Raw genomic sequence first — 24,059 nt, 5'->3', positions numbered from 1 at the left:
TGTGTGACTCAAGTCATTTAATATTTTATTGGAGCTAGTAGCTCTCTCTCATTTTTGGGATTCCCCACTTTTTTTCCTCCAGCCCTTTTTCTCTTTCTCACTCTCACAGAAGAACTGTGGCATTTGTACTGTTCTCCTGTTCTCTTCCACATTTTCACTGATGCCAGTGGTGTAAAATAATTAAGTACATTTACTCAAGTAGATGTACTCAAAGTACAGTTTTGACTGGTACAGTACCTTTACTTTACAGGAGTATTTCCAATTGTCTATAGTTTTAGTTCTACTCCACTACATCTCCGAAGCAAATTCTGTACTTTTACTCCACTACAATTATTTGAAAACTTTAGTTACTAGTGACTTTTCAGATATAAATGATTACATTATAAAACATACATTAACCACTTTAGCCCTATTTTATACCTAGGCTATTTTCAAACATTTTAGTACTTTTACTTTTGGTACTTAAAGTGCATTTTGATACCAATACTTTTGTACTTTTACTCAAGTAAATTTTGAATTCGGGAATTTTACTTGTAACAGAGAACTTCTACATTGCAGTATTGATGCTTTTACTTAAGTAAAACATTTGAGTACTTTTTCCACCACCGACTGATGCACATATCAAGTACAGATTCAATCATAGATGGACATACAGTACTGTAACATTGTGACAGCATTTTAATATACAGCACTAAAACATAATGGAGGAACAGAGCTTTTTGGAAACAATAAGTCCGATAAACAAAGCAATCCTCTATTCCTCTTGTGACAAGTGTGTCTATTTTGAAGAAACTAGACCGGGTGCCCTCAGGGCACCTGCCTACTCGGGGGACCATGCAAGCTGGGAATGATATAAATAGGGAATGATGCAATCTGGGAATGCATGCCCCACCCAACTACTGTATGCAATACCCGTTGTACCTGTCGTCGAAGAGTACTCGCTGTACCCGAGTACCATGTGCGGTACCAGCACTAATAACGTTGGATATTGCAATCAATGGGTTATTTATAAAGGGCACCGGCCTACCCGGGAGCGATGCAAGTATGGAATGCACACATCCCCCATCCGTTTATGCGATACCCGCCCGCCTGTCTGTCTGGGTCCCTTTTATGCCCATATATGGAGACCTATGTATTTGTCTCTCCTTGGCCCTTTTATGCCCATGTATGGAGATCCCCGATGTCATCAGTATATGCCCATATATGGGTTCTTCTGGAACAACCCGCCTGTCTGACCGACTTCATGCTGGGCACCATACTCACTTGGGTTTTTTAAGTCGGTCAGTCAAACGGTTCTCTAGAAAAGACAGATAAGCATGCACACATGCACACATCACAGTGCGATGTCAGAGCGTGACATCATCAGTGACAACCAGCACGTTTACATAACTGCCCTTGTTCCAGAATAGACTCCATATATGGGCATGTTAAGTTTGTGACGCACACCGTCCAACATCCACCCGTGAACCCAGAAGGCAATTTTAATACAGGAGGATGTCATTTTCGGTGCAGGGGATGTTCTTTTCTCTCTTTTCTCCCAACATTAGGGAGTGGTAGATAGTATACTGTAAGATGCACTTGTGCTACCACCACCACAACAATAATTACACGCATCACAAACGGGCTAGCTGTCTGAATCAGAGCCTCTGTGACGTAGGCTCGTGTCAAAGCAGAGCTGTGTGTGTGGGTGTGCTGTACGGTATGCACAGCCATCTGCTTCCTGTCTGTAACACACACTGACAGCAGAGAGAGGGATGGAAGATGCACAGCAACCGACCGACCTGGACGGTTTCGTCTTTTTTCTTAAGAAAAAAGAGAATAACAACACGGAGAGAGTGAAACACTCGGAGGCAGAAAAAAACAAGGCGAGAGAATGAGGAGAGAGAGAGAGAGAGAGAGAGAGAGAGAGCTACGGGGTTAAAGGAACAGCCCAGAGATAGATAGATAGAAAGAGAGGGGGAGGGAGGGATGGGTGGAATATGAGAGAGAGAGAGAGAGCGAGAGGAGCAGAGCAGAGGGGGGCAGGGCACCGTGTACTCGCTGTCCTGCCACCCGATTGGCCGAGGGAGGCGTCAGGCGGGCCGAGCTGAATTTAATCAAATGTGCGTCACACACAGGGCTGCAGCTCCGAGCCAACCGCCAGTCAGGAACTGCTGGAGGGGGCGGCGGGGGGGAGGGGGGTCCTGTACAGCGTTCATTTAGAGTGTCTGTTTTTAGCAATGCTATTGGGAAAATCTGTTGGCAGGCACGGTAGAAAAACCTCAGTGCTCTCAATTTAACCCTCAACGTGGAGCTTAGGACTGTATGATCTCCAAAATCACAATAGATCGATGCAGGAAGAGACTGAGAGAGAGCCTGGCAGTCTGTTTATCCTCTCTCTGTCTCTCTCCATATTCTCTTGCACTTGGTCTTGGTATAAATATCCCTCTCCTCCTCTCGTTCACCCCCTCCCCTCCTCTCCCTGGAGTACCGGCTGTCTCAGGTGTTGTTTAGAACCGTCGCATCTACCTAGGGACTGGCGAGGAAAACATCCGATTATTCCCGTGTTTTTGCCTGTGGAGCAATGAACTGCAATTCGCTTGAAACGTGTATGGGTCATCAGCTATTGAATGTATGGACGACGCAGCTGTTCCTGGGCTGCAGGGCTTTCCTCCAAGACACACAAGAACAAAGAGAACCATACTGAACCGTGCACAACTCCCCTGTGCACATAAACACACACACACACACACACACACACACACACTCGCACACACACAAACCTTGAGTCTCAGTATCACGTGGTCACATACAGAGCTGATGCTGTTTCCATCTATATGCTATACTGTGCACTATTTTACACACACACACACACACACGCACACGCACACACACACACACACACACACACACATGTACACACAAACACACGTGAACACATGTGAAAACGCACGCACGCACACACACACACACACACACACACTCTAACCTGATCTCCTGAGTAAGCCTTATTCAGTATGTTGGCCTGGGGCAGCTCTTAGCCTATAGTGCAGCCTTAACCTCCCAGCTCAACAGAGCAGCTAAGCTAATCTGCTTGGGTACAGCAGTACTAGTTGGCCGGGTCTCGCTAATAATAACAGCTTTGATGCTAACGCTCCATTAAACGGCTGGCTGGTCACTGAAACACAGGGAAGGGTCGGGCAAGGGGGCTGGTCCAAAACCAGCAGGGGAAAGCAATGTGTGTGTGTGTGTGTGTATACAAACATCCATGTTTGGCATGTGTTATGTTGGAGGGGGAGAGAGTGCATAAGAGTTGGTGTGTGTGTGTGTGTGTGTCTGTCTGTGTGTGTGTGTGTGTGTGTGTGTGTGTGTGTGTGTTGCAGAGTCGATGGTGCGTGTCCGCGCAAACCTGCCCTTTTTATACGTTGTATGACTTGGCTGTTGGCATTAATGTTCAACAGAAGGCTAGAAAGAGGATAAAAAACGATTTTAAAAAATCCAAATATCATTGATCAACATGCAAACATTCAAGTGGGTACACTTCAAAATCTTGAATGGAAATTTAAAGCTGCAACGTGGATATATATATCCTACTATTTGAATGTGGGTCTCCTGCACGAGCGACAGCTCATTTCTACTTCAGAGCAAAGACGGAAAGCCTGTCTCTGGGCATGGGAGATGCACTACTGGTTGACCTCATGTCAACCACTAGTGGTCCTACCAAACCACAGGATCCAAATGTCATGTCATCATCGTTCCCCAAAGTGGCGTATTTTCAACATACTTTCCAGTTGAGATTAACGTCACTTTTGTCGAGTGACATTTATTTGAAGGGGTGTGTGATGTATAAATAAAGCTTTTCACGTTGGTCTATTATCACAGTGGTTCTCAAACTTTTTCATGTCAAGGACCCCCAAATTGACACTTATTAGCCCGCGGACCCCCATTTCAAAAGATATGCCAGGGACCCCCATAAGAGAAGATTTTTTACGGCTCTAGCAGTGATTCTCAACCATTTTAATTTCAAGGACCCCCAGCTTGACATGCATTAGGGCTACAGACCCCTATGTAATGGCATTTCTATCACTTGTACCGCAATTTATATTGTAAAATCAATGTCAATTTAACTCTGAGAGTGTACAAATGGAACCAAATGGACCCGTTAGGGTTCATTTGGTTCCATTTGTACACTCTCAGAGTTACAGACCCATAAGGGTCCATTTGGTGCCTAATCTATCATTTAGCTGGGGACCCCCTGGAACCCCCTCAAGTACCCCTGGGGGTCCCCGGACTCCACTTTGAGAACCAATGTATTATCATGACACATGAAGAGAAAAGTTCCGATGAGTGAATAAAGTTCCAGAGATTAACGCCTTGCTTCCTTTGTGTGTGTGTGTGTGTGCGTGCGTGCGTGTGTGTGTGTGTGTGTGTGTGTGTGTGTGTGTGTGTGTGTTCGTCCCGATGGCATCACGTCGGTTCCAGTGCCAGAGCCTGCTCCCATTAAGCCCAGTCCCGGTCCACACCACTACCACCACCTCCACCTGCACCCCCCCGCCAACCCCACTCTGTCCCTGTCCTCGTCCTCCGGCAATGGCAAGCGTGCCTCGTCCGGCGGCCAGCCCTCGACTCCGACGCCCCTTCAACAACAGCAACAACAACAGCCGTGCCAGCCGTCCTCTGCCAGCGCCCGCTACCCGCCCAGAGAGGTGCCTCCCCGCTTCCGCCAGCAGGAGCAAAAGCAGCTACTGAAGAGAGGCCAGCCGCTGCCCGCGGGAGCCCTCAGCGCTCTCATCCTCCCCTCCTCTTTGACCTCGTCGTCCCCATCATCATCAGCATCTTCTACCACTACTACCACCACCAGCAGCGTGGTCACTAACTCCACCACATCCTCTGCAGGCAAACGCCACTCAGGTCAGTGCTGTAAATCCACCGTCCACCGTCCACCCCACCCTCATGCTTTTTTTTGTAATTACTTTGACTTTTTACTTTTTACTTTTAGTTTTTAACCCATTAAGACATGAAGCCGATTCTACAACTATCTTCTAGTTCCAGTTTTTTGAGGAAAAAAAACTCATGTTTCTATATCAGTGATTCTCAAACGTTTTCATGTCAAGGACCCCAAAATTATATGTATTTGGCCGCAGACCCCCATCTCAAAATATGTTGTCCCAGGGACCCCCAGAAGCAAAGATTTGAGTTACAAATGTTCGCTTTAAAAAAATATACTTTCAAAGATTTGCACACATTTTCACTATTTCCCAAAAAATAGCAGATATACAAGCTCGTAGCGCGGCACTCGGTGCCGCGCTATGAGCTTGTATATCTGCTATTTTTGAATAGCCAAAGTGTAAAATAATGCTTTTTTAGCTCAAATCTAAAAGATGACACAGATGCATTCCCAGTCTTAAAGTGCATTTGTTTTCCCTTTTTAATTACAATAACCCTGCCTCACATGCATAGTTGATGTGATCATTGGACTGAGTTTGGAGATAAAGGCAGATGTCTACATGAAACAGGATTGAGGGTCAGATGTCTCCAGAGGCTATTGTGAATGTTGTGGAATGCTTTCATAGAGCGTACCAACCTGCAGTCCGCTCATAAAGCTTAACCATACAGGCTGAGGCAATGCTGGCACCCAAGCACTGGGAAACCCCTCGTCAAAGTGTTTTTGCTTTTTTACAGTTCCATGCAAATAGAAGCTACTAAGACGAGGACAAACAAATGTTGGAAATCCCTCAGAGCACATTGATACACCATACCTTTTTTCAGACACACACACACACACACACACACACACACACACACACACACACACACACACACACCTTTCTGCTCTGTACAGCCTGCGGTATCTTTTTAATGAACTCACCACCAGCAGTCCACTTACACTGCCTGCAGGCACTCATTGACTGTGTGTGTCTGTCTGTCTGTCTGTCTGTCTGTCTGTGTGTGTACTATGCACACACGTTGCTATGGATAAAGCGTGGCCGTTAGTAAATATGCTGTTGCTAAGGCTATATTTATTTTCCCTTAACTGCGATAAGCTCCACTTCTGTACCTCTATTAGTAGTTTCATGCATCATGTTCAGAGTGTCTTTGTTCTTGATAGCTTTATTCTGGTAGCTAACCACGATCTCCAATGCCTCCATTCCTCAGGAATGTAATTCTTCAAAAAAAAAAAGATCATCAGGATTAGTTTTCGGACCACGATGCATATTTTTGTTTTTCTGTCTACCTCACATCTTTCCATCCTTCCAAAGGGTCTTTTTCATACGATTCTGTCAGATCGGCATTGTGTTTGCTTAACCCATTAAGACCTGGAACGCATCTGTGTCACTTTAGATTTCTTCGGCTATTCAAAAATAGCAGATCTACAAGCTCATAGCGCGACACCGAGTGCCGCGCTATGAGCTTGTAGCTCTGCTATTTTTGAAAAATCGTGAAAAAATATTTTTTATATTTTTTTCAAAAATGGATTTAGAAAACATTTTAAGAATCGGATTCAGGCCTTAATGGGTTAATCATTTAGAAGACAAAAAGAAAGACCGTGCATATACAAAGTTACAAACATAACATAGGCTACTGTAACTTTGAAGACAGAGATGCGAGCAAAGCATATCATGAGCATCTGTTGGCATCGCTCTTCGCTTCTCTCTTCTTGCTCCGTCTTTTCATCTGTCCCGTTCGTCCTTTTGCTCTGTGCTGCCTTTCATTACTGACTCACATGTTTGCTTGGAGAGCATCAGTCATTCAGTAAACAAATCTGTAGCAGCTGTGGTGCGAAGGCTAACTAGTTGGCTAGCAAGAGCCTTGGTTCAGCACCGGGCATTGCAGAACCAAATGATCCATGTCTAGTTTACATTCTGTCTGTCTCGGCCGTGGTCGTTGCTTTTATACTTCAATTCACTGTGTAACCTTAGCCTTAACCTTCTCTTGGATTCAGCTGAAGGCCTGCTATTTGAAAGTCTTCTTACAAGTTTCTGTGGGGAACATTTTTTATTCACATTCACATATTGGCCTCTGAATGTATTGTTATTCAAGAGTATTGAGTCTAAAGATCCAGTGCAATGATTGTTATATTGATTTCTGACACACTTGGCATAATTTTATGCAGTTTTTGATGGATAGGTGGTAAAGAAAAAAGGTGTAGGACGAGTTAGAGTCAGTCTAGCTTTCCCTAGAACTTTGATCTCTACTGCATTCCTATTGTTAACATATCTAGTGGTGCTTCACTAGGCACTGCATGAAGTACATTGGATATACCGGTATAAATCTGTTACTGTAGATTCTATTGACAACTTGAGGGAGAGCGTTAGACAAAGTTTCACGGTGATTTTTTTATATTAACACGTCCTTTGTTAAATTATACCATGGAATTGAAAAAGCAATTCCCATGGCACCATTTTGCCTTAGCCTCTAAAAGCTTTATATGAATTGTTTTGATTATTGCAGTCAATTGTCTTATCTAGCATTTTATGGCAAAATGCACTATAGCACTTTTATTTCCTTTTGTGATGTCATGTCCCTTCTCAGTTTGACCCTCAAATGATGGGTCCTTATCCAAAGTTATATTTAATGAATTCCCCACACGATAACTCGTAAAGTATCTGATCCCATATAACTATAAGAGACTACGCTTCTCATTTGCCTCCAGGACTGCTGGTGGTATGTTTTAACCTCTAATCTATAATAAACTCTGGATGGCTAGCATAATAATAGAACATCCACTGAGGTTGAAACCACTTGACAGCCATATTGGTAACGGACTGAAGCTAGATGAGTAGCATCCGATTATGAGACCTTTATGAAATGGATTTGGTAAAACATAATACAATGAAGGCAACGTGTGCTTTATCATACATTTATCACATGACAATATTTAGGATGGTTGTCTGTTAATAACAAGTGGGCATTATTAGCATGTATCCATGTTTGTGATTAGCAGTAGCACTGTGGTTTCACATGCACGGACAGAGCGGACAGGGCTGGAGCAGCATCTCTTCTACACACAAAAAGTTTTAATTTGATATTAAATGATATACATTGTGGGTTAATTAAAATGCCTACAAAGGTCATTTAAATATTCGAAGGGGAAGTAACTTGTACTTTGAGTAAATTATTAACCAGGTATTCATTTATTTTAATATTTTTTATTTTAGTACTCAAAGTAGTTTTTTTCAATGGGAGTAATTGTACTTTTTCTTGAGCACAGAAGTCTAGTACTCTACCCACCACTGGGTATTGCTTTGCCATCTAACTGATTCACCAGTACCTAAACAATCCAGGTTAGCTAGCAAGTTAACAGCTGTTTAGTTAATTCAATTGATTATCTGAATTAGATCATTTAAAAATAAGTTATAGATATTATTGATTTAACCGGCAAATACCCCGTTGTTTATTAGATCAGTGGTTTTAGCCTATTACATATCCGTATGGGGATCTCACCGCTGTCCATTTAGCCCTCCACTCTCTCAAGGGCTTCTCGGGACAACATTGCCTGTAGCAGTAAAGCCCCGAGCTGGGTACAGACCAACCCACTGCTCCCCACACACACCACCCCTCCTTCCATGTCCCTGGGGCTTCCCATTCACCGCCTGTTCTCTCCCTGTTTGCTCAGACAATAGCCCTGGGCTACTGCTGGCCGTCTTGTTGTAATACCAGTGACATATATTATTCATGGAGAGGACATTCTAGTTTAAATCAATGCTGAGCTGTCAAAAACGGGGTAAATCTCAGCTTAATTTTTTATCAGAGAATACAGTTTCCTTTATGACAGTGGTGAGAGAAATTGAAACATTTTTGACAGATCTCAACAACACCAAACTGAACTTGCAACTTGTATGGCATGCGTGACGTAGTTCTCTGATTAGTTGAGATTGCAGGGAGAGAGAGGAGGTAATCTTGAGATGCTTTTTGACCTCTAGTAAGCTTGATCTAAAGCAGTGGTTTTCAACCCTTTTCATGCCAAGGACCACTACATTGATATACATTTGGCCACGGACCCCCATCTGAAAATGTTTTGTGCTAGGGACCCTCAGAAGCAAAGATTTGAGTTAAAATGTATATATGTATATATATATATATATATATATATACAGTATATATTCAAAAATGTGCACACATGTTCACGTTTTTTTTTCCAAAAATAGCAGATATACAAGCTCATATAGGAGATATACAAGCTCATAGCACGGCACTCGGTGCCGCGCTATGAGCTTGTATATCTGCTATTTTTGGATAGCCAAAGCTAAGTGGTTAAGATGATTCTATACTCATTTAGCTGGGGGCCCCCTGGTACCCCCTCAAGGACCACTGGTGGTCCCCGGACCACTGGTTGAAAACCACTGATCTAAAGGGTGATTTATACTGTACTTCGTTGATCACAGATTTCGCACACCAAACATTGCAGATCTACAAGCTCACAGCGTGTGATTTTTTTGATTGATTGAATACTTTATTAACAGTTTGCAAAGACAGACAAGCACAGGGAAGTACAGTTCAATACAAGGTCCGTTAAGAAGAGGATTTTAAACCCAAGAAAGCACTACTATGGCACGTTTGTACTTCAATTCATCGAAATTCACGATGCAATTTGTAGATAATATGCTATTTTCGGTGCACGACATGGTGTGCAACCAGGTACAAATCGGGCATGAGGCTTGTGAGGACACACAAACACACTCTTCTGGATCCCCTCAGCTTAAGCACAGAAACATACAGTACACGTGCATGATTGTGGACACACACATGCATGCACACACAGTGAATGTGCAGCAACCACAGCACAGTGCTCTGACCTAGATGTGTCCTCTCAGAGTAGTGTCTATACTGCAGGCCAGCTGGCTGAGAGTTTTGTTAGAGGAACAACGAACATCATCATGCACACACCACATGCACTCTTAACCCATTAAGACCGGGAACGCATCTGTGTTATTTTCTCTTTCTTTTTGGCTATTCAAAAATAGCCACTCGTGGCACCGAGTGCCGCGCTGTGAGATCTACAAGCTGTTCAAGGTCTACGCCTCAAATCAGACAGACCTTGAACATGGTGAGTTAACATTTGTAACTCAGATCTTTGCTACTGGGTGATTCTACAAATGTCTTCTAAAATCCATTTTTTTGAAAAAACTTATGTTGCTATAATATCAGTGGTTCTCAAACTTTTTTCATGTCAAGGACCCCCAAAATTATATGTATTTGGCCGCGGATTCGCGGAACAATATTTTGTTCCAAGGACCCCCCAGAAGCAAAGATTTTAGTAAAAAATGTCCGCTTTAAAAAATATATGTATTCAATGATTTGCACACATTTTCACGATTTTTCAAAAATAGCCGATACAAGCTTGTATATCTGCTATTTTTGAATAGCCAAAATAATCTAAAAATGACACACAGATGCATTCCCGGTCTTAATGGGTTAACCAGACCCCCGCTTTATATTGTTTCATTCCTGCTGCCAGGAATAAAATTAATATTTTTACCCAGCCATAATTTGGCGTTGCTTAGCAGCCTTTATTTGGATCAAAAAGAATCATACTGATGTTTATAGTGGAACAGAACATGGTAACATTAGATTTATGCAAACAGTGCACAAATCTAGCATTACAATGGGGTTTGCACACACATTGCACGCACCACAACCACCCCCCAAAAAGCTCCATGGTCTTAATTTAAGGCATCTCCCCCAGCCAGCCAGACTCAAGTGCATTCACACCACTTATGCACAATTGTGTCTCTCCCCAACCCTTTATAATGTCCCCCAAACTCCAGACAGAGACCCCCCCAATCCCCCAATCCTCCCCCACCTCCGCAGCTGACTAGGGACCATTGAGGGCTGCCTTCCAGCCAGTCAGCGAGCCATCCAGGCTGGGTCCCTGGGAGCAGGTGCTAGAGTGGGGGTCTGTCTTAAGACGAGCAGACTGTGGGAACGGCAGTCCAACAGCTGTTTGCTGCGTCGTAGCCAGAAGGCATGCTGCAGGGTGCTGTTAACACACACTGGACCCTTTCATTTAGGCTCTTTTGATTTGTAGGTAAAGGGGTGGTGTGTAACAAATGCATCACTGGTTGGCCTCTAGTCTTAATGTAAAAAAAGAAAAGAAAAAAGGCTTTCTTTTGTAATTAAAAGTTAATGCGTTGCGTGAGACGACTGGTGGCGATGGGAGGCAATATACTGTGGTAGACGTTGCAGAAATGCATCCTGCTTGCATGAGGGTTTTCTGTGAAGTATATATGTTTTTAAAGAGTACATCCACAGGCTAAAAGCGGTTACGCTTTGAGATGAAAGCTCAAGCCGAGCCTCCAGATGAATGTTATTTGTTCTGTTTAGATCTTCACCACCACACTAGTGAGCCTTAATGATGCCAGACATGTATTTTTGGAGACTGATAAAGGTTGCCCCATCAGTGCAGAGGATGTGCATCTCTCTCGCTCTCTCTCTCTCTCTCTCACACACACACACACACACACACACACACACACACACACACACACACACACACACACACACACACACACACACACACACACACACACACACACCGCGAGCACTCAGCACACAGTGAGAGAACCCCCTAGTGGCTTCATTAGTCCAAGCTTTTCCAGGGAAACCAGAGAAGCCACCATGGTCTCTCTCTCTCTCTCTCTCTCTCTCTCTCTCTCTCTCTCTCTCGCTCTCTCTTTCTATTCTCTCCTCTCAGCGGAGGTAAACAGACATGAAGGATGAGGTTTTCTAAAACCCTCCCATGACCGTTTGCTCTCACCCTTTCTTTCTGTCTCAGCATCCGGATAAACAACGTGCCGTTTCTGATCCAAGTGGGGGGAGCGGAAGTCTCCTGAAAGCGAGCTGGAGAGGCGATGATGAGGTTACTAAACGTTGTGGCGTTACGTATGCCCAGAGTCTGGGCTTGAATGTCACACAGTTGAATAGAGGAGCGACAGGCTGCGTCCAGTTCAGAGCCTAGAATGTCACCGGCTTAAAGCTATGACTCACACTCCCAAAACAGTGGGTCCATTTATTGCGGCAAAACCTCTCTTAGTCCACACATTCTCTCTCTCTCTCTCTCTCTCTCTCTCTCTCTCTCTCTCTCTCTCTCTTTTCCCAGTCCCCCCCTCCCTTAGCTTCGATGCCGATGATGTCACCATCACAAAGTTTCCCCTGTTGTCGTTTACGTTTAGCTTTTAATTAATTAAATATTTTAGCACAAGCAGCGTTGCCGTACGAGACACCGGAGGAACATTTGCTGTTATTTCGTGGCTACTGTATGTAGGGATGTTTTCAGATTGCTTGCCTTCACTCGTTTGCGTAGAGACACACACACACACACGCACACGCACCCGCACACACACAAACAAATGAAGCCGTCTTGTTTCATCTTGGCAGAGGCAGCATAAGGAGCTATAGAGGCCCCTATTGTTTTTATTTCTTCTCTATTCATTCGTGAAGCACAATCAGAGACTGCCCTCCTAGTTGCAGCCACAATGAAAGCGGCACCATGTTATTGATGCACGATTGCAAACAAAGCCTGGAAATAATTGTCCCCTTTTATCCGCTTTTCATGCTCAGCTCGCTTCACTTCACCCCCCCGCATACATACATACGCGTGTGCACACACGCACGCACGCACTCTCACACACACACACACACACACACACACACACACACACACACACACACACACACACACACACACACACACACATGCCCATGTTTCTACGCCTCAAATCAGACAGACCTTGAACATGGTGAATGTATTTCCCTCACATACCTGCACACGCAGACAACTAAATAAATACAGACACGTCATGCACATGGCACGGCACACACACTTGCAGAAGCATATCCATGTGCTCATACAGCATATAGTGCATAATGGGCACACGTGTAAGCACTGGTTGAGCTACATAGGTATAGCCTTGCCAGCCAGCAGCAGCAGGAGCAGCGTCTTTGCAGTGTTTGTGCTGTGTTGCAGCAGCAGACATATTGAAAGGAGGGAGGCAGCTGTTCCCCATCCTAATGCTGAACGAGGTGAAGCCTAATGATTATGATTAGTTGCGTGATTAGTTCACGCACCGAAAATAGCAGATCAACTAGCTCTCCAGCTTGTAGATCGGCTATTTTTGGCTATTTTAGGCACGCAACGCCGGCAACTAGGTATAAATCACGTTCAACCTGTCTCGGGATGCTACTGGTGCAAGTCTCCTCAGGTATTTTTCCACTCTCTCTCTCTCTCTCTATCTATCTCTCTTCGTGACTGACTCTCCTTTTTTGTTTTTAAAGACACAGATGCCAGCAGGCTCTTCTCCACCTCATCTCTCCCTTTCTCCTTTCTATATTGTTACAATTGTTGTTTCATATGAAACAACGATTGTTTCACATGTAGTATCTTTGACAGCATTGATGAAAAAGGCGGCTGCTGTCCTGAGAGTTTAATTCCTCATGCAAACCTATTTTTACACACGTCAGAGAAAGTACAGTAAGTATAAGCTGTGTATGAGGCACGAGTGTATATGAGGCAAATGGAACAGGAAAGGTATAGACACAGTGAGCAGAGGAAAATAACAGAGCAGGCAAGACATTCTTCTTCAGGCTGCCTGCAACCTCTGAGCTCCTTGGCTGCGTTTCAGGTCTGATAAAATAGCGTCGCTCTTTGCTCTCTGCAGGCTAAAACACTGACAGAGTGGAAGAAAAGCAAAGAATAGAACGACATCAGTGTCTTTGAAATGCCAGCGCTGTCATGTTTTTTTCCCTCTCCGAGTAAAAGAAAAGCAGACCTCTAACAGCCCACAGAAACAGACAGAAGGCAGTGGCGGTTACTAAAGAGACCGACTGTTTGGTCTTTCTCAGTATTACTTTACGCCCGTACAATTTGGCTGGGTGGCTGGCTAGCAGGCGTCAACCAAAACAATGGACCTGAAACTGCGCCAAACCAACTGTGGTGAAATGCAAGCTGCTAAAGAGGCACAAACGTGGTTGCAACACAAACTCAAGTTTTTCCAAACAGATTAGTATGATTAGTCACGCTCTTTTGTTGTTGTTGTTGTTGTTGTTTTTAAACGTAGGAGTTATGAGAGTGTGGTGGATTTGGGAATTATCATTGTTCTCACCTACTGTATCACTTCTGTGTTTGCAACCTCAGTTATTGATAGTGTTTGTGTAGGCAGAACAAATGTTATATTGTTTGGCAGTAGTGTATTTACTATTGCAATCTTGCAATTTCACAATAATACTGTACATCTAAATTTATTTTCACTTTAGATGAAGATTCACATACATTTCACCTTTGGTTCAAGGTGTTTATTGTCACATACACATACAACAAAGCAGCATTATAGGCAGTGCAATTCTTATAGTACTTCAGACTCAACAGTGTGTATAACCATAAAATAAGAATATTGCTGTCAGCATGCGAGAGCAAAGTGTGGACTGTGGACATTTTGGTATTTTGACAACATTAGAGCAGATCTTCCTATTGTTTGTCATGGACATTCCACCTGACCATTATTGCCGTGGTGTCAACAATAATCGATTATAGATTAATCATGATGCGACATGGACGATTATGAATCGATTCACACTTTTTTTTTTTTTATTATTTATTATCATATTGCTAATTGCACAGAGCAGCAGCCAGATTTATGTTGTTCAGTATATCTGACTGCTTGTATTGACAGATGAAATCATGCCATGTTGTGCAGTAATATAGAAAAGTGTGATGCATCGCGATGCATCGTTGAATCGAATGGAATTATTACAAGGTTAATCGTAATCTAATCGGATCGTTACCTGGTGAATCGTAATCAAATTGAATCCTGAGGGCAGTGCCAATGCACACCTCTACTGACCATAGACACAATAACCCTACTCTCATGACCAGCTGTTATTAGGAGAGAAGAAAGCATGGTTGACATGTTTCTGAATATTCTGCATTTTGAAAAGATAAGCCTTCCAAATAAAAGTTTAGGCGGTGATGTTAAGAAAGTATAGGGATTTCTAAAGCCTGATTTATACCTGGGGGCGTGCCGAATATTGAGCTTGCAGCTCTGCTATTTTCAGCGAGCGACACCGTTTTGCAACCTAAATGAAGTAATAATAAATAAATTAAGCATAATGCTGTCCTTCTCTTAGTAGTTTCTATCTGTATGGAACTGATAACAGATTGCGAACGGCAAATAAATTGTGCAGCATTGTGTGTGTGTGTGTGTGTGTGTGTGTGTGTGTGTGTGTGTGTGTGTGTGTGTGTGTGTGTGTGTGTGTGTGTGTGTGTGTGTGTGTGTGTGTGTGTGTGTGTGTGCGCGTGTGCGCGTGAATGCCATTACACTCACACAGACGACCCTTTATGATAAGACCGCCTGGGGAGGGGAGATAAGTGTGCTGAGGGAAAAATTGCATGTGCAGGCACTCTGTGGTGTGTTTGTGCAGTATCTTAAAGCCACATATCTGTCAACGCGCGCGTATGTGTGTGTGTGCCTCAAACAAATGGACTTTTCCCCCTCAGCTGGTGGGATTGTTTTGACCACTGGGCCTTTATCTCTTGATGGATAACTTCTACTGTAGCAATTATGTAAATCACTGCAACCATCTGATGGAATCTAATAGCAGTTTAATAGAAGGTAAGGCAGCCAAGTTACCAAACAAGACTAATATATTTAACAAAACGCACAGCCCGGGCCTAATAATTAAGGGTTAGTAAGTCATATTTTAGCTGTAGGGTGGCTTTAGTTCCCTTCTAAAGGAACGATACTTTGAGTCCTTTATAATCTGACTTCCTTCATATGTGATGTCTCAAATGGCAGCTTTTGAGGTTAATAGGCGTGGATTGTATTAAATGGATTATGATGGGAGGGATAAGAATGCATAGGGGCTTGGCGAAGAGGTTGGATGAACAATAAAACCCTGGCTTGTATACAGTATAATAACTAGAAAAACATTTAAAAAAAAGCTTTTACATTGTCTATTTCCTCCAAGAATTAATGGGGGACTTTTCTCCGTTCATAAGCCTGGTTTGGCTTGTGAGATTCTCAGAATTGCAGGAGCCCTTATTGGTTTTCTGGCCTGTTTTGAGGGCCAGCCCTGTGGTTAGGGTGTTTGCATGCTGGATCGATAAAACTGTCGGCTCTGCCCCGCTATCATTAATAAGGCATTGATTAGCTGCCTGCCAATGATTGATTACACCCTTAAAGCATCGAATCGAGTCTATTATTAGTTCTCCAACTGATATAGGCTGCTTGTGTGCTTTAATGAGATGCTTGTAATTGTGGGATGTTGTGTGGGGAATTGTAGTGAAAAGCACTCTCTCTCTGGGCTTTAATGGGAGTTCACTGGCCTTATTTTGCAGCAAGCTTACCAAGTATAAAACTTTTGTATTAGTTCTGGGATTTAGTTGAAAACGTGTTCAGAACAAGTGCAGCCATAATAGGCAAATAATCCATTGATTTAGCTGGTCAGGTTAGGCAGTAAGAAGAGAAACAGGTTAAATAAATTGTAGGTAGTGGATTCAAAAGATTCAAGATTTGAGAGGGTTTCACTTATCATACAGGTACAAGCAGCGAAATGTTGGTGAAATGCAAAAAGGGCAGCAGGATACATGGATTCAAGTTCCATACATGGATTTGCCATGACCGATTTCAGTCATTTGGATTCCATTGAAGTCAGAAGCGCGTCACTCACCGAAAATAGGCGATCTACAAGCTCGTAGATTGCCTATTTTCGGTCATTAGTTATTTAAAGATTAATGAGCATTTGAAGTGGTCAAGCTAGCGATTAGAATACATGTGTTCAGTCTTCCATAATAAAACCCTAATTGATCTAGGATATTTCATAAGAGCGAAGGTTAAAGCCTCAATCTGTCATTTCTTCAACTGGCTGGCTGTATGGTATACCAAAACATTATAATTATTTTACGTATTTTACTTGTTTATGAAACACAAAGCCAGTGTGTGTGTGTGTGTGTGTGTGTGGGGGGGAGGGGTCCTTTTCATGCCGTTTCACAAATTGCAGATTAGGACTTAATTGACCTAATAAAATACTGTATTTCAGTCGTGAGATTTTATTTTGCTTTAATCCACGAGGATAGCATTACATACATGATACACACACTTGGCGCGCTACAGGGAGAGAAAGGTTTGTGGTTTCTTGTAGCCATCGGGGGAGGAGGAGGAGGAGTAGGAGGAGCTGGTCCACCGGAGCGAAGGGAGTGATGGATGAGAAGCCGTCCCGGTTTCATTCCAATAAATGAGCAGCGTTCCACTTCCCCGGCCAGGGAGCCACGATGGAGATGGATGGGTCTCTCAGTGCCGGCAGGGTGTTAGAGGAGAGAGGAGAGGAGGTGAAGGGGTGAGGAGAGAGCGAGAGAGAGAGAGAGAAGCAGGGGAGGAATAGGAGGGACCGAACATTAAAGCAGGGGTCTTCAACAGGGGGTCCAAGACCCCGAGGGGGTCCTCAGAGTAACTACAGGGGGGCCGCCAAATCTTTTTTTTTTTTTTTTTACACTAACCACTTGAACCCTATCATCCTAACATTAGCCGAAAATAGCCGATCTACAAGCTCACAACGCCTCGCGCTGCGAGGCGTTGTGTGCTTGTAGATCGGCTATTTTCGGCAAAGACGTTTGGTGTAGAGGGGGAAAAAAGAGCAGACCAAGTACAGGGCCAACGGTCAAGTTTACAAACGATTGAGGGTTTAAGTGGTTAAATGTCTGAAAACACACATTTAACATGAATACTATATGTTGTGGGGGGATCTCTGCTTCATCCCCCTCTCAGCTAGGGGGTCCTTGGCCTGAAAAAACTTTGAAGACCCCTGCACTAAAGGGTGAGGACGGAAGCGAGGAGAGAAGTAATAGAAAAGGGAGGAAGATGAGATATGGGGAGGGCAAATAGCAAATGTAGAAGGGCAAGTAAAGAGAGAGAGAGAGAGAGAGAGCAGAGAGAAGAAGAAAAGTGGGGTGATGGTATTTGGGGGCGTAATGGAATGGAGAAAGGACAGTTGGAACACGAGAGAGAGAGAGAGAGAGAGGGAGTGGATGCAGAGAAGAAGAAAGGCAGAGCTTCATCTAACCGTGTTTTCCGTCTGGCTGGCCGTGCCAGCTAGAAGGATATATGGGTCTGCCATAGCTGATGTGACATGCAGCATGCTCGGCTGTGCATTCTGATTATGTGTTGGATTGCGGGAAAGCGAGCGAGTGTGACCATCTCTTCCTGCCTAACGTTAGTCTGATAGCCAGCAGTAAACCAACCAAGGAGATGGAATTGGTCCTGGGAGCCACGGGAGAAAGGGGGGGGCGGGGGGGCGGGGGAGACTGTATTACATGGTGTTCCTTAGTGTAATCTCCTTCTCTCTCTCTATCTCTCCCTCGTCTCTTCTCTGTCCCGCTCTGTCGTTCTTCTCCTGCTCATCCATCCCTTCATTTCCCACTGCCACTCCCTGCCAACTTATTTCCTTCTATTTGGCTGCTTTCTCACCAACTTGTCACTCACTCTCTCTCTCCATATCTCTTCTCTCTCCCTCTGCAGACGTGTCCCTCCGGAGTGGCCCCGGTGCCCAGTATGAGACCCCCCACTGGGGAGCCTCTCTGCAGACTGACACCCCCTCCAGCATCAACAGCTGGGACCAAGTGATCAGCAGCGACAGGAACGACGCCAAGGCCTGGCCTCCCGTTAGCCACAATAGTGACACAAGCCGCCCCGCAGCGCCAGAATGCCCCTCAGGCTTGGCTAACTCCAACCCAGACACTGCCGCTATCACTACCATCAGTAGTAGTAGTAACAGTAGTTGTACGAGCATGGCCACGGGGGCCGCGGGCCAGCAGGCCCACTACTCTTCTCTCAAAGCTAACGGCAACATGATGACCGGTCCAGGGATGGTCAACGCCATAGGCGGCGGCAGAGGCTGGAGTTCCGACGGCAAACAAGATGTTATTAACGGAGGCGGTCGAGCCGGGGGGCCCAACAGCTGGAGCTCTCCCAACTTCAACTTGAACCTCAACCCCAACGCCAACCCGTCTGCGTGGCCGGTGCTCGGCCACGAGTCAGGCGAGGGAGGAGGAGGCGGGGGCGGTATGGGGCCTAATGGACCGTCCAACTCTGCGGCTCTCCAACCGGGCAACGGGAACATGGGGAACGGGAGCATGGGCGGAGGCGATCCAGGCAGGGGAGGCTGGGGCGGCATGATGAGCCCCGACGCAAACGATCAGCAGCACCCTTCATCCAACACAAACGTGTCTTTTAGTATGGAGACTGCTAACCATAACACTGACGGACCAAACCACAGCAAGAAGCAGCAGCAAGTTCAGGAGCCCATGAGCCCCATCCACGGGCTGCCTGGCTGGGGAGGCCAGTCGCCCACCGAGTCCTCCCAGCTCAACGGGGACACGACCGGCAGCTCTGTATGGGGAAGCAGAGACACCAAGGTGGCCGATTCCCAGAAGGACTCGGGCTGGGATTCGACCCCTTCCGGGGGCAACTCGGCCTGGGGCCGCCAAGGCAGCGGATGTGGTGGAGGTGGTGGTGGTGGTGGTGGTGGTGGAGGCTGGGGGGACTGGGGGGGGAAGCCCTCCGGTGGTGGGGACGGGCCTAAAGGCTGGGACTCGGCCGACGCCGGCAACTCTAGTTCGGGCCAGGAGCAGCAACACAGCTCCTGGGGCCAGCAGCAGGCCACCGCCGCCCCGGCCAGCGAGGGCAGCGGAGACAGCAGCGAGGGCCGAGGGTCCCACAGAAACGGATCCTCCTCGGATGCTCCTCCTCCACTACCCCGCCAGGACCTAGACCCCAGGGTGCTGTGTAACTCGGGATGGGGACAGACGCCTGTCCGACAGCACACTGTGTGGGAGATGGAAGAAGTTAAATCTGACTGTGAGAAGAGTGAAAGTAGCTCTGACAACTGGGGAGGCTCCGGTAGTTCTGCTGGGGGACCCGCGTCCACTAACGGAGGCACCGTCAACCCCAACCTCGGCCCCAGCCAGAGGCCTGGGTCTGGGGGCAAGACTGATAGCAGCTCTGGTGGTTCATCGTCCGGTTGGGGAGCTCCACCACCTCAGTCAGTCCAGACAGGATCAGGATGGGGTGACGCCCCACAGACACACAGCAAGGCCCCCAACGGCACCACCGGTGGCTGGGGGGAGCCCATGTCCACTAATGGCCCCAAGAGTGGAGGCCAAGGCCAACAACAATCCTGGGGGTCTGAAGACAAGTCGCCCAATTGGGACGACAGGCCAGCCAAGACCCAGCCCAACAGCTGGGGTGAAGGGCCCAAGAGCTCCCCTGGCTGGGGCAATAATAGCAGCGGTGGCTCCAACAGCTCCAGCACAGGAGAATGGGGAGAGCCTGAAGTTAAGAAGAATGGCTCCTCCAGCAGCATGTGGGAAGGTGAGGGAGGGAATGGAGGCAATGGAGGCAATGGAGGCAATGGCGGCAATGGAGGCTGGAAGGACAGCCCTAGAGGAGGAAACGGAGGAGGAAATGGCTGGGGAAAGCCTGCCCCTGTTGTGAGCGGTAATGGTGGTGGTTGGGGGGAGAGTCGGGAGAGTCGAGAGAGTCGAGAGAGTCGAGAGAGTCGAGAGAGTCGAGAGAGTCGGGAGAGTCGGGAGACCCAACGCACCAATGGCCCAGTGCAGGGAAACTGGGACTCCTCCAAGACCCAGGAAAGCAGTAGCAGCAGCAGCACAGGTAGTGGAGGAGGTGGCAGCATGGGTTCCTGGGGTGGTCCTGGTTCTGTGAAGCAGAACAGCTCCAACTGGGGCAATGCCAGCAAACAAGACCAGAGCATGGAGTCCACGGGCTGGGAAGAGCCCTCCCCTCCCTCCATCCGCAGGAAGATGGAGATCGACGATGGCACGTCCACCTGGGGAGACCCCGGCACCACCAAGAAGACTGGTGGTGTCAACATGTGGGAGCGCAGCGGCGCCGGTAACGGTAACCCAGGAAACAACGGCCCGCCAGGAAACAACGGCCCGCCAGGAAACAGCGGCCCACCAGGAAACAACGGCCCACCAGGAAACAACGGCCCACCGCCCAATAAAAATGGTGGAATAATTATGCCCAACAACAATCACTCTGTCGGCCCAAGCAACAACAATCACCATCACCCCCACCACATGCAGCACCACCACTCGCACCACGGCCCGCCTCCGACGCACTCACAGCACCATGGCAACAATAACGGGTCGCCCAACAGTGCCGCTCCTCACCAGGGTGGTGGACCCCAGAGCAGACCCCCCATCGCCAATGCCAGCCCAGGTGAGAGAATGATTATGGGGTTTCATTATCATGTCAGTTTAGTTTCTTAGGACCTGCACTATAAAGACAGGACTCTTTCAAACCTATAGAATGATTTTCAAGAGTCCACAGTTGTCATTTTTTCAGACATTTACACTTTTTGAAGGTCCTGTATCTGATCTGTTATGTTTTATTCAAAGCTTTTTAAGCGTATGACCCAGTTGTGACCATAAGCTGAAAGAACAAAGGGGATAGACAGAACCGCAAGATTGTTTTTGCATTATAAAAAGTGAAAAAAGAAAATTACAGTAAAACATTGTCCCTGAGGCAAGCTGTGAGGATAAATCCATTACTGGATTGGCCTGGTCCGCTGGCGTAAAAGATGCCCAAAAATAAATAAATCTTTAGGGGGGAAAAATCCATTACAGATTAATCCAGCCATCATTAACCAGATACTCCCATATGTATTGTGAAGGCTGAAGTTGCACTGCGGTCAGTTCAAATAAGCCACAGTTAGTGTAGACAAAGACCATACATATAGCAAAGCTTAACGCTTAACAGGGGCTCTCCTCTCCCATCACTTTTAGTTGCAAATGAGACCAGTGCCCCCTGCTGTTATGAACCTGTCTTGCACCTTGCCAAGAGGTCTTGTGATCAGCTCCTCTAGACGCAAACACCACAGTTCCTTTTCTGTCAACCAAGAAAAATAGAGAAATTAGAGATGGAGTTAGGAGGTTGCTGAGTTCAGCTGAGATGGAGCAACAAAAAAAAAAAAGGATTGTTGAGTGAGCTATGGAGACCAGTGGAGGTCTGGGTGAAGGCCAGCAGTTAAACTGGCATGCACTGGGCTGGCATGAGTTACTGCTTTCATCCACCTTCTCCTCCCACTCACACACTCACACTCGCACAAACGCGCACATACACTGAGTGCTTGGCAGGTCAGCCTGGGCCAGTCAGTCAAGGGCCTGCTGCTATCAGAGAAGGCTTGCTATGAAAGGCCTCTATATATAGACGGCATGGCAGTGTTTCAACTGACTGGCCTACTGTGAGGCTGTCTCCCTTATTAACATGTCACTGCAGCCCAGTGAGAGCTTCAGAACGCAGCCAGAGCACTGAGAACTCCAGAGTTCGTACAGGGATAGCGAGTGACGAGTAGGGCTGCTCCCGTCAGCATTTTTGGGGGGCGATACTCATCACTTAAATAAACGAGGAGGAGAAAAGTTTTACCCTTCGCTACTACAGTATCTGTACTGGCTGTCTCTTCTAGGAATAGTCTTAACCATGCTATTGTACCCCTACGATGACACTGTCTTTGCATAGACCCGTGGCTTGATTAAGTTTGCCCATTATTAGACATTCATTAAATAATGAATAGGCCCTCCAAATATCATTCGGTATATTCAGTTTATCAGACAAAATGTGATACATTTTGAATTTGGTAACCTCTCTTTTAATTAAATCAAGAAATCATAATAAAAGGGCTTTTATTTTCTAATTTGGCCAATAATCAGTGGCCGATAAAGTGGAGCACCCCTAGTGACGAGTTTAGGGATTTATTATAACTCTTCCCATTGTTGTGTAAATGTGCAAATTGATGATCTACAAGCCCTCTGAAAAAACTAAAATACTGCATGACTCCTTTCCTAAAGTTTAATTAAACATTTCTCTCTCTCTCTCTCTCTCTCTCTCTCTCTCTCTCTCTCTCTCTCTCCCTCTCTCCCTCGCTCCCGCTCTCTCATATTATCTTTATCTCAGGTTGGGGAGAACTTCCCAATGTTCAGCAGCCCAAGCCTGAGCCTGCCTGGGGAGAGCCAGCAGCTCCGTCGTCTGCCGTGGACAATGGCACGTCTGCATGGGGAAAGCCCACCGGGGGCGTAGGAACGTGGGGCGATGGGAGCCACGGGGGCCACGAGCCCTCTGGACCCTATGGCAGAGCCAATGGCCCCCCAGGCCCAGCACCTTGCAAGCCAGGTAACACTCCCACCGATATCTAGGTTCAGTGATGAAGGATGGCAACAATAAAATGTTGAGGCGAACGTTACATTACATCAAAGGGGATACAATATTAACTGGCAAAGAAAATGGTAACAAATAATCAGTATTTGTTTCAAGTAGACTTGTTTCTTAACAACATATTCAGGCAGTTTCTTCAGAATTGTTTCCATCTGTGTTGATTTTCAAAGTGCTTGTTTGTGTGGCTGTAGTTGTTGCAGAGATTAAGGCAATTCCACGCATCAGTTGGTCTTTGTTATTGGTGCTGTTATTTGGAAAAGGTTACGTAGGAAGGCATAGAGAGAATGGGGCATGACAAATGGCAACAGTGGCACCAAGTGGTCAGTTTGAGAATTACATCATACTCACCAGACAAAAAAGAAAAAAAGGTTTTGATGCTTCCTAGCTTTAACCTTTTTTACATTTACATTTTATTATTTGTACATTCTGTCACTTTGGCTTCTGTAATGGTTCCGCTCACTCACTCACTCTTCCAGGCCCCAAACCTATGCAAGATGGCTGGGGAAACGGAGGGGAGGAGATGGGCATGTCAAGCGGCCAATGGGATACTGAGGATGGGGACATGTGGAGCAGCCCCACCTCCCAGGAGAGCGGCTCCTCCGGCGGCTGTAACTCCTGGAGCAACGGACCCAAGAAGGGTCCAAGCAAAGTCAGAGAAATGCAACAGGTATGTTTATGTTTATGCAGAACTCTTAACCCATTAAGACCTGAGGCCGATTCTACAAAATGTCTTCTAAATCCCAACAGTTTTCTGAAAAACGTTTGTTTCTATAATCAGTGGTGCTCAAACTCTTTCATGTCAAGGACCCCCAAAATGATATGTATTTGGCCGCCGACCCCCATCTCAAAATATGTTGT

At 46.0% G+C, this 24,059-nt stretch overlaps 1 protein-coding gene across 1 annotated transcript in view; it reads left to right on the top strand.

Moving 5' to 3' along the window:
• The window catches only part of tnrc6c2 (trinucleotide repeat containing adaptor 6C2), a 75,461-nt gene that overhangs the window by 27,688 nt on the left and 23,714 nt on the right, over positions 1–24,059 (top strand). Inside the window, exons 4-7 of the mRNA XM_084068438.1 lie at positions 4,462–4,890; positions 18,489–21,209; positions 22,944–23,159; positions 23,678–23,868. Coding sequence (XP_083924564.1) covers positions 4,462–4,890; positions 18,489–21,209; positions 22,944–23,159; positions 23,678–23,868 — 3,557 coding nt within the window. The remainder of the gene's footprint in view (positions 1–4,461; positions 4,891–18,488; positions 21,210–22,943; positions 23,160–23,677; positions 23,869–24,059) is intronic.

The sequence above is a fragment of the Gymnoscopelus microlampas genome, assembly GCF_963454915.1.
Source record: "Gymnoscopelus microlampas genome assembly, chromosome: 2".
Lineage (NCBI taxonomy): Eukaryota > Metazoa > Chordata > Actinopteri > Myctophiformes > Myctophidae > Gymnoscopelus > Gymnoscopelus microlampas.
Note: the sequence above shows the minus strand (reverse complement) of the source record. Positions and strands in the feature narration are given on the sequence as shown.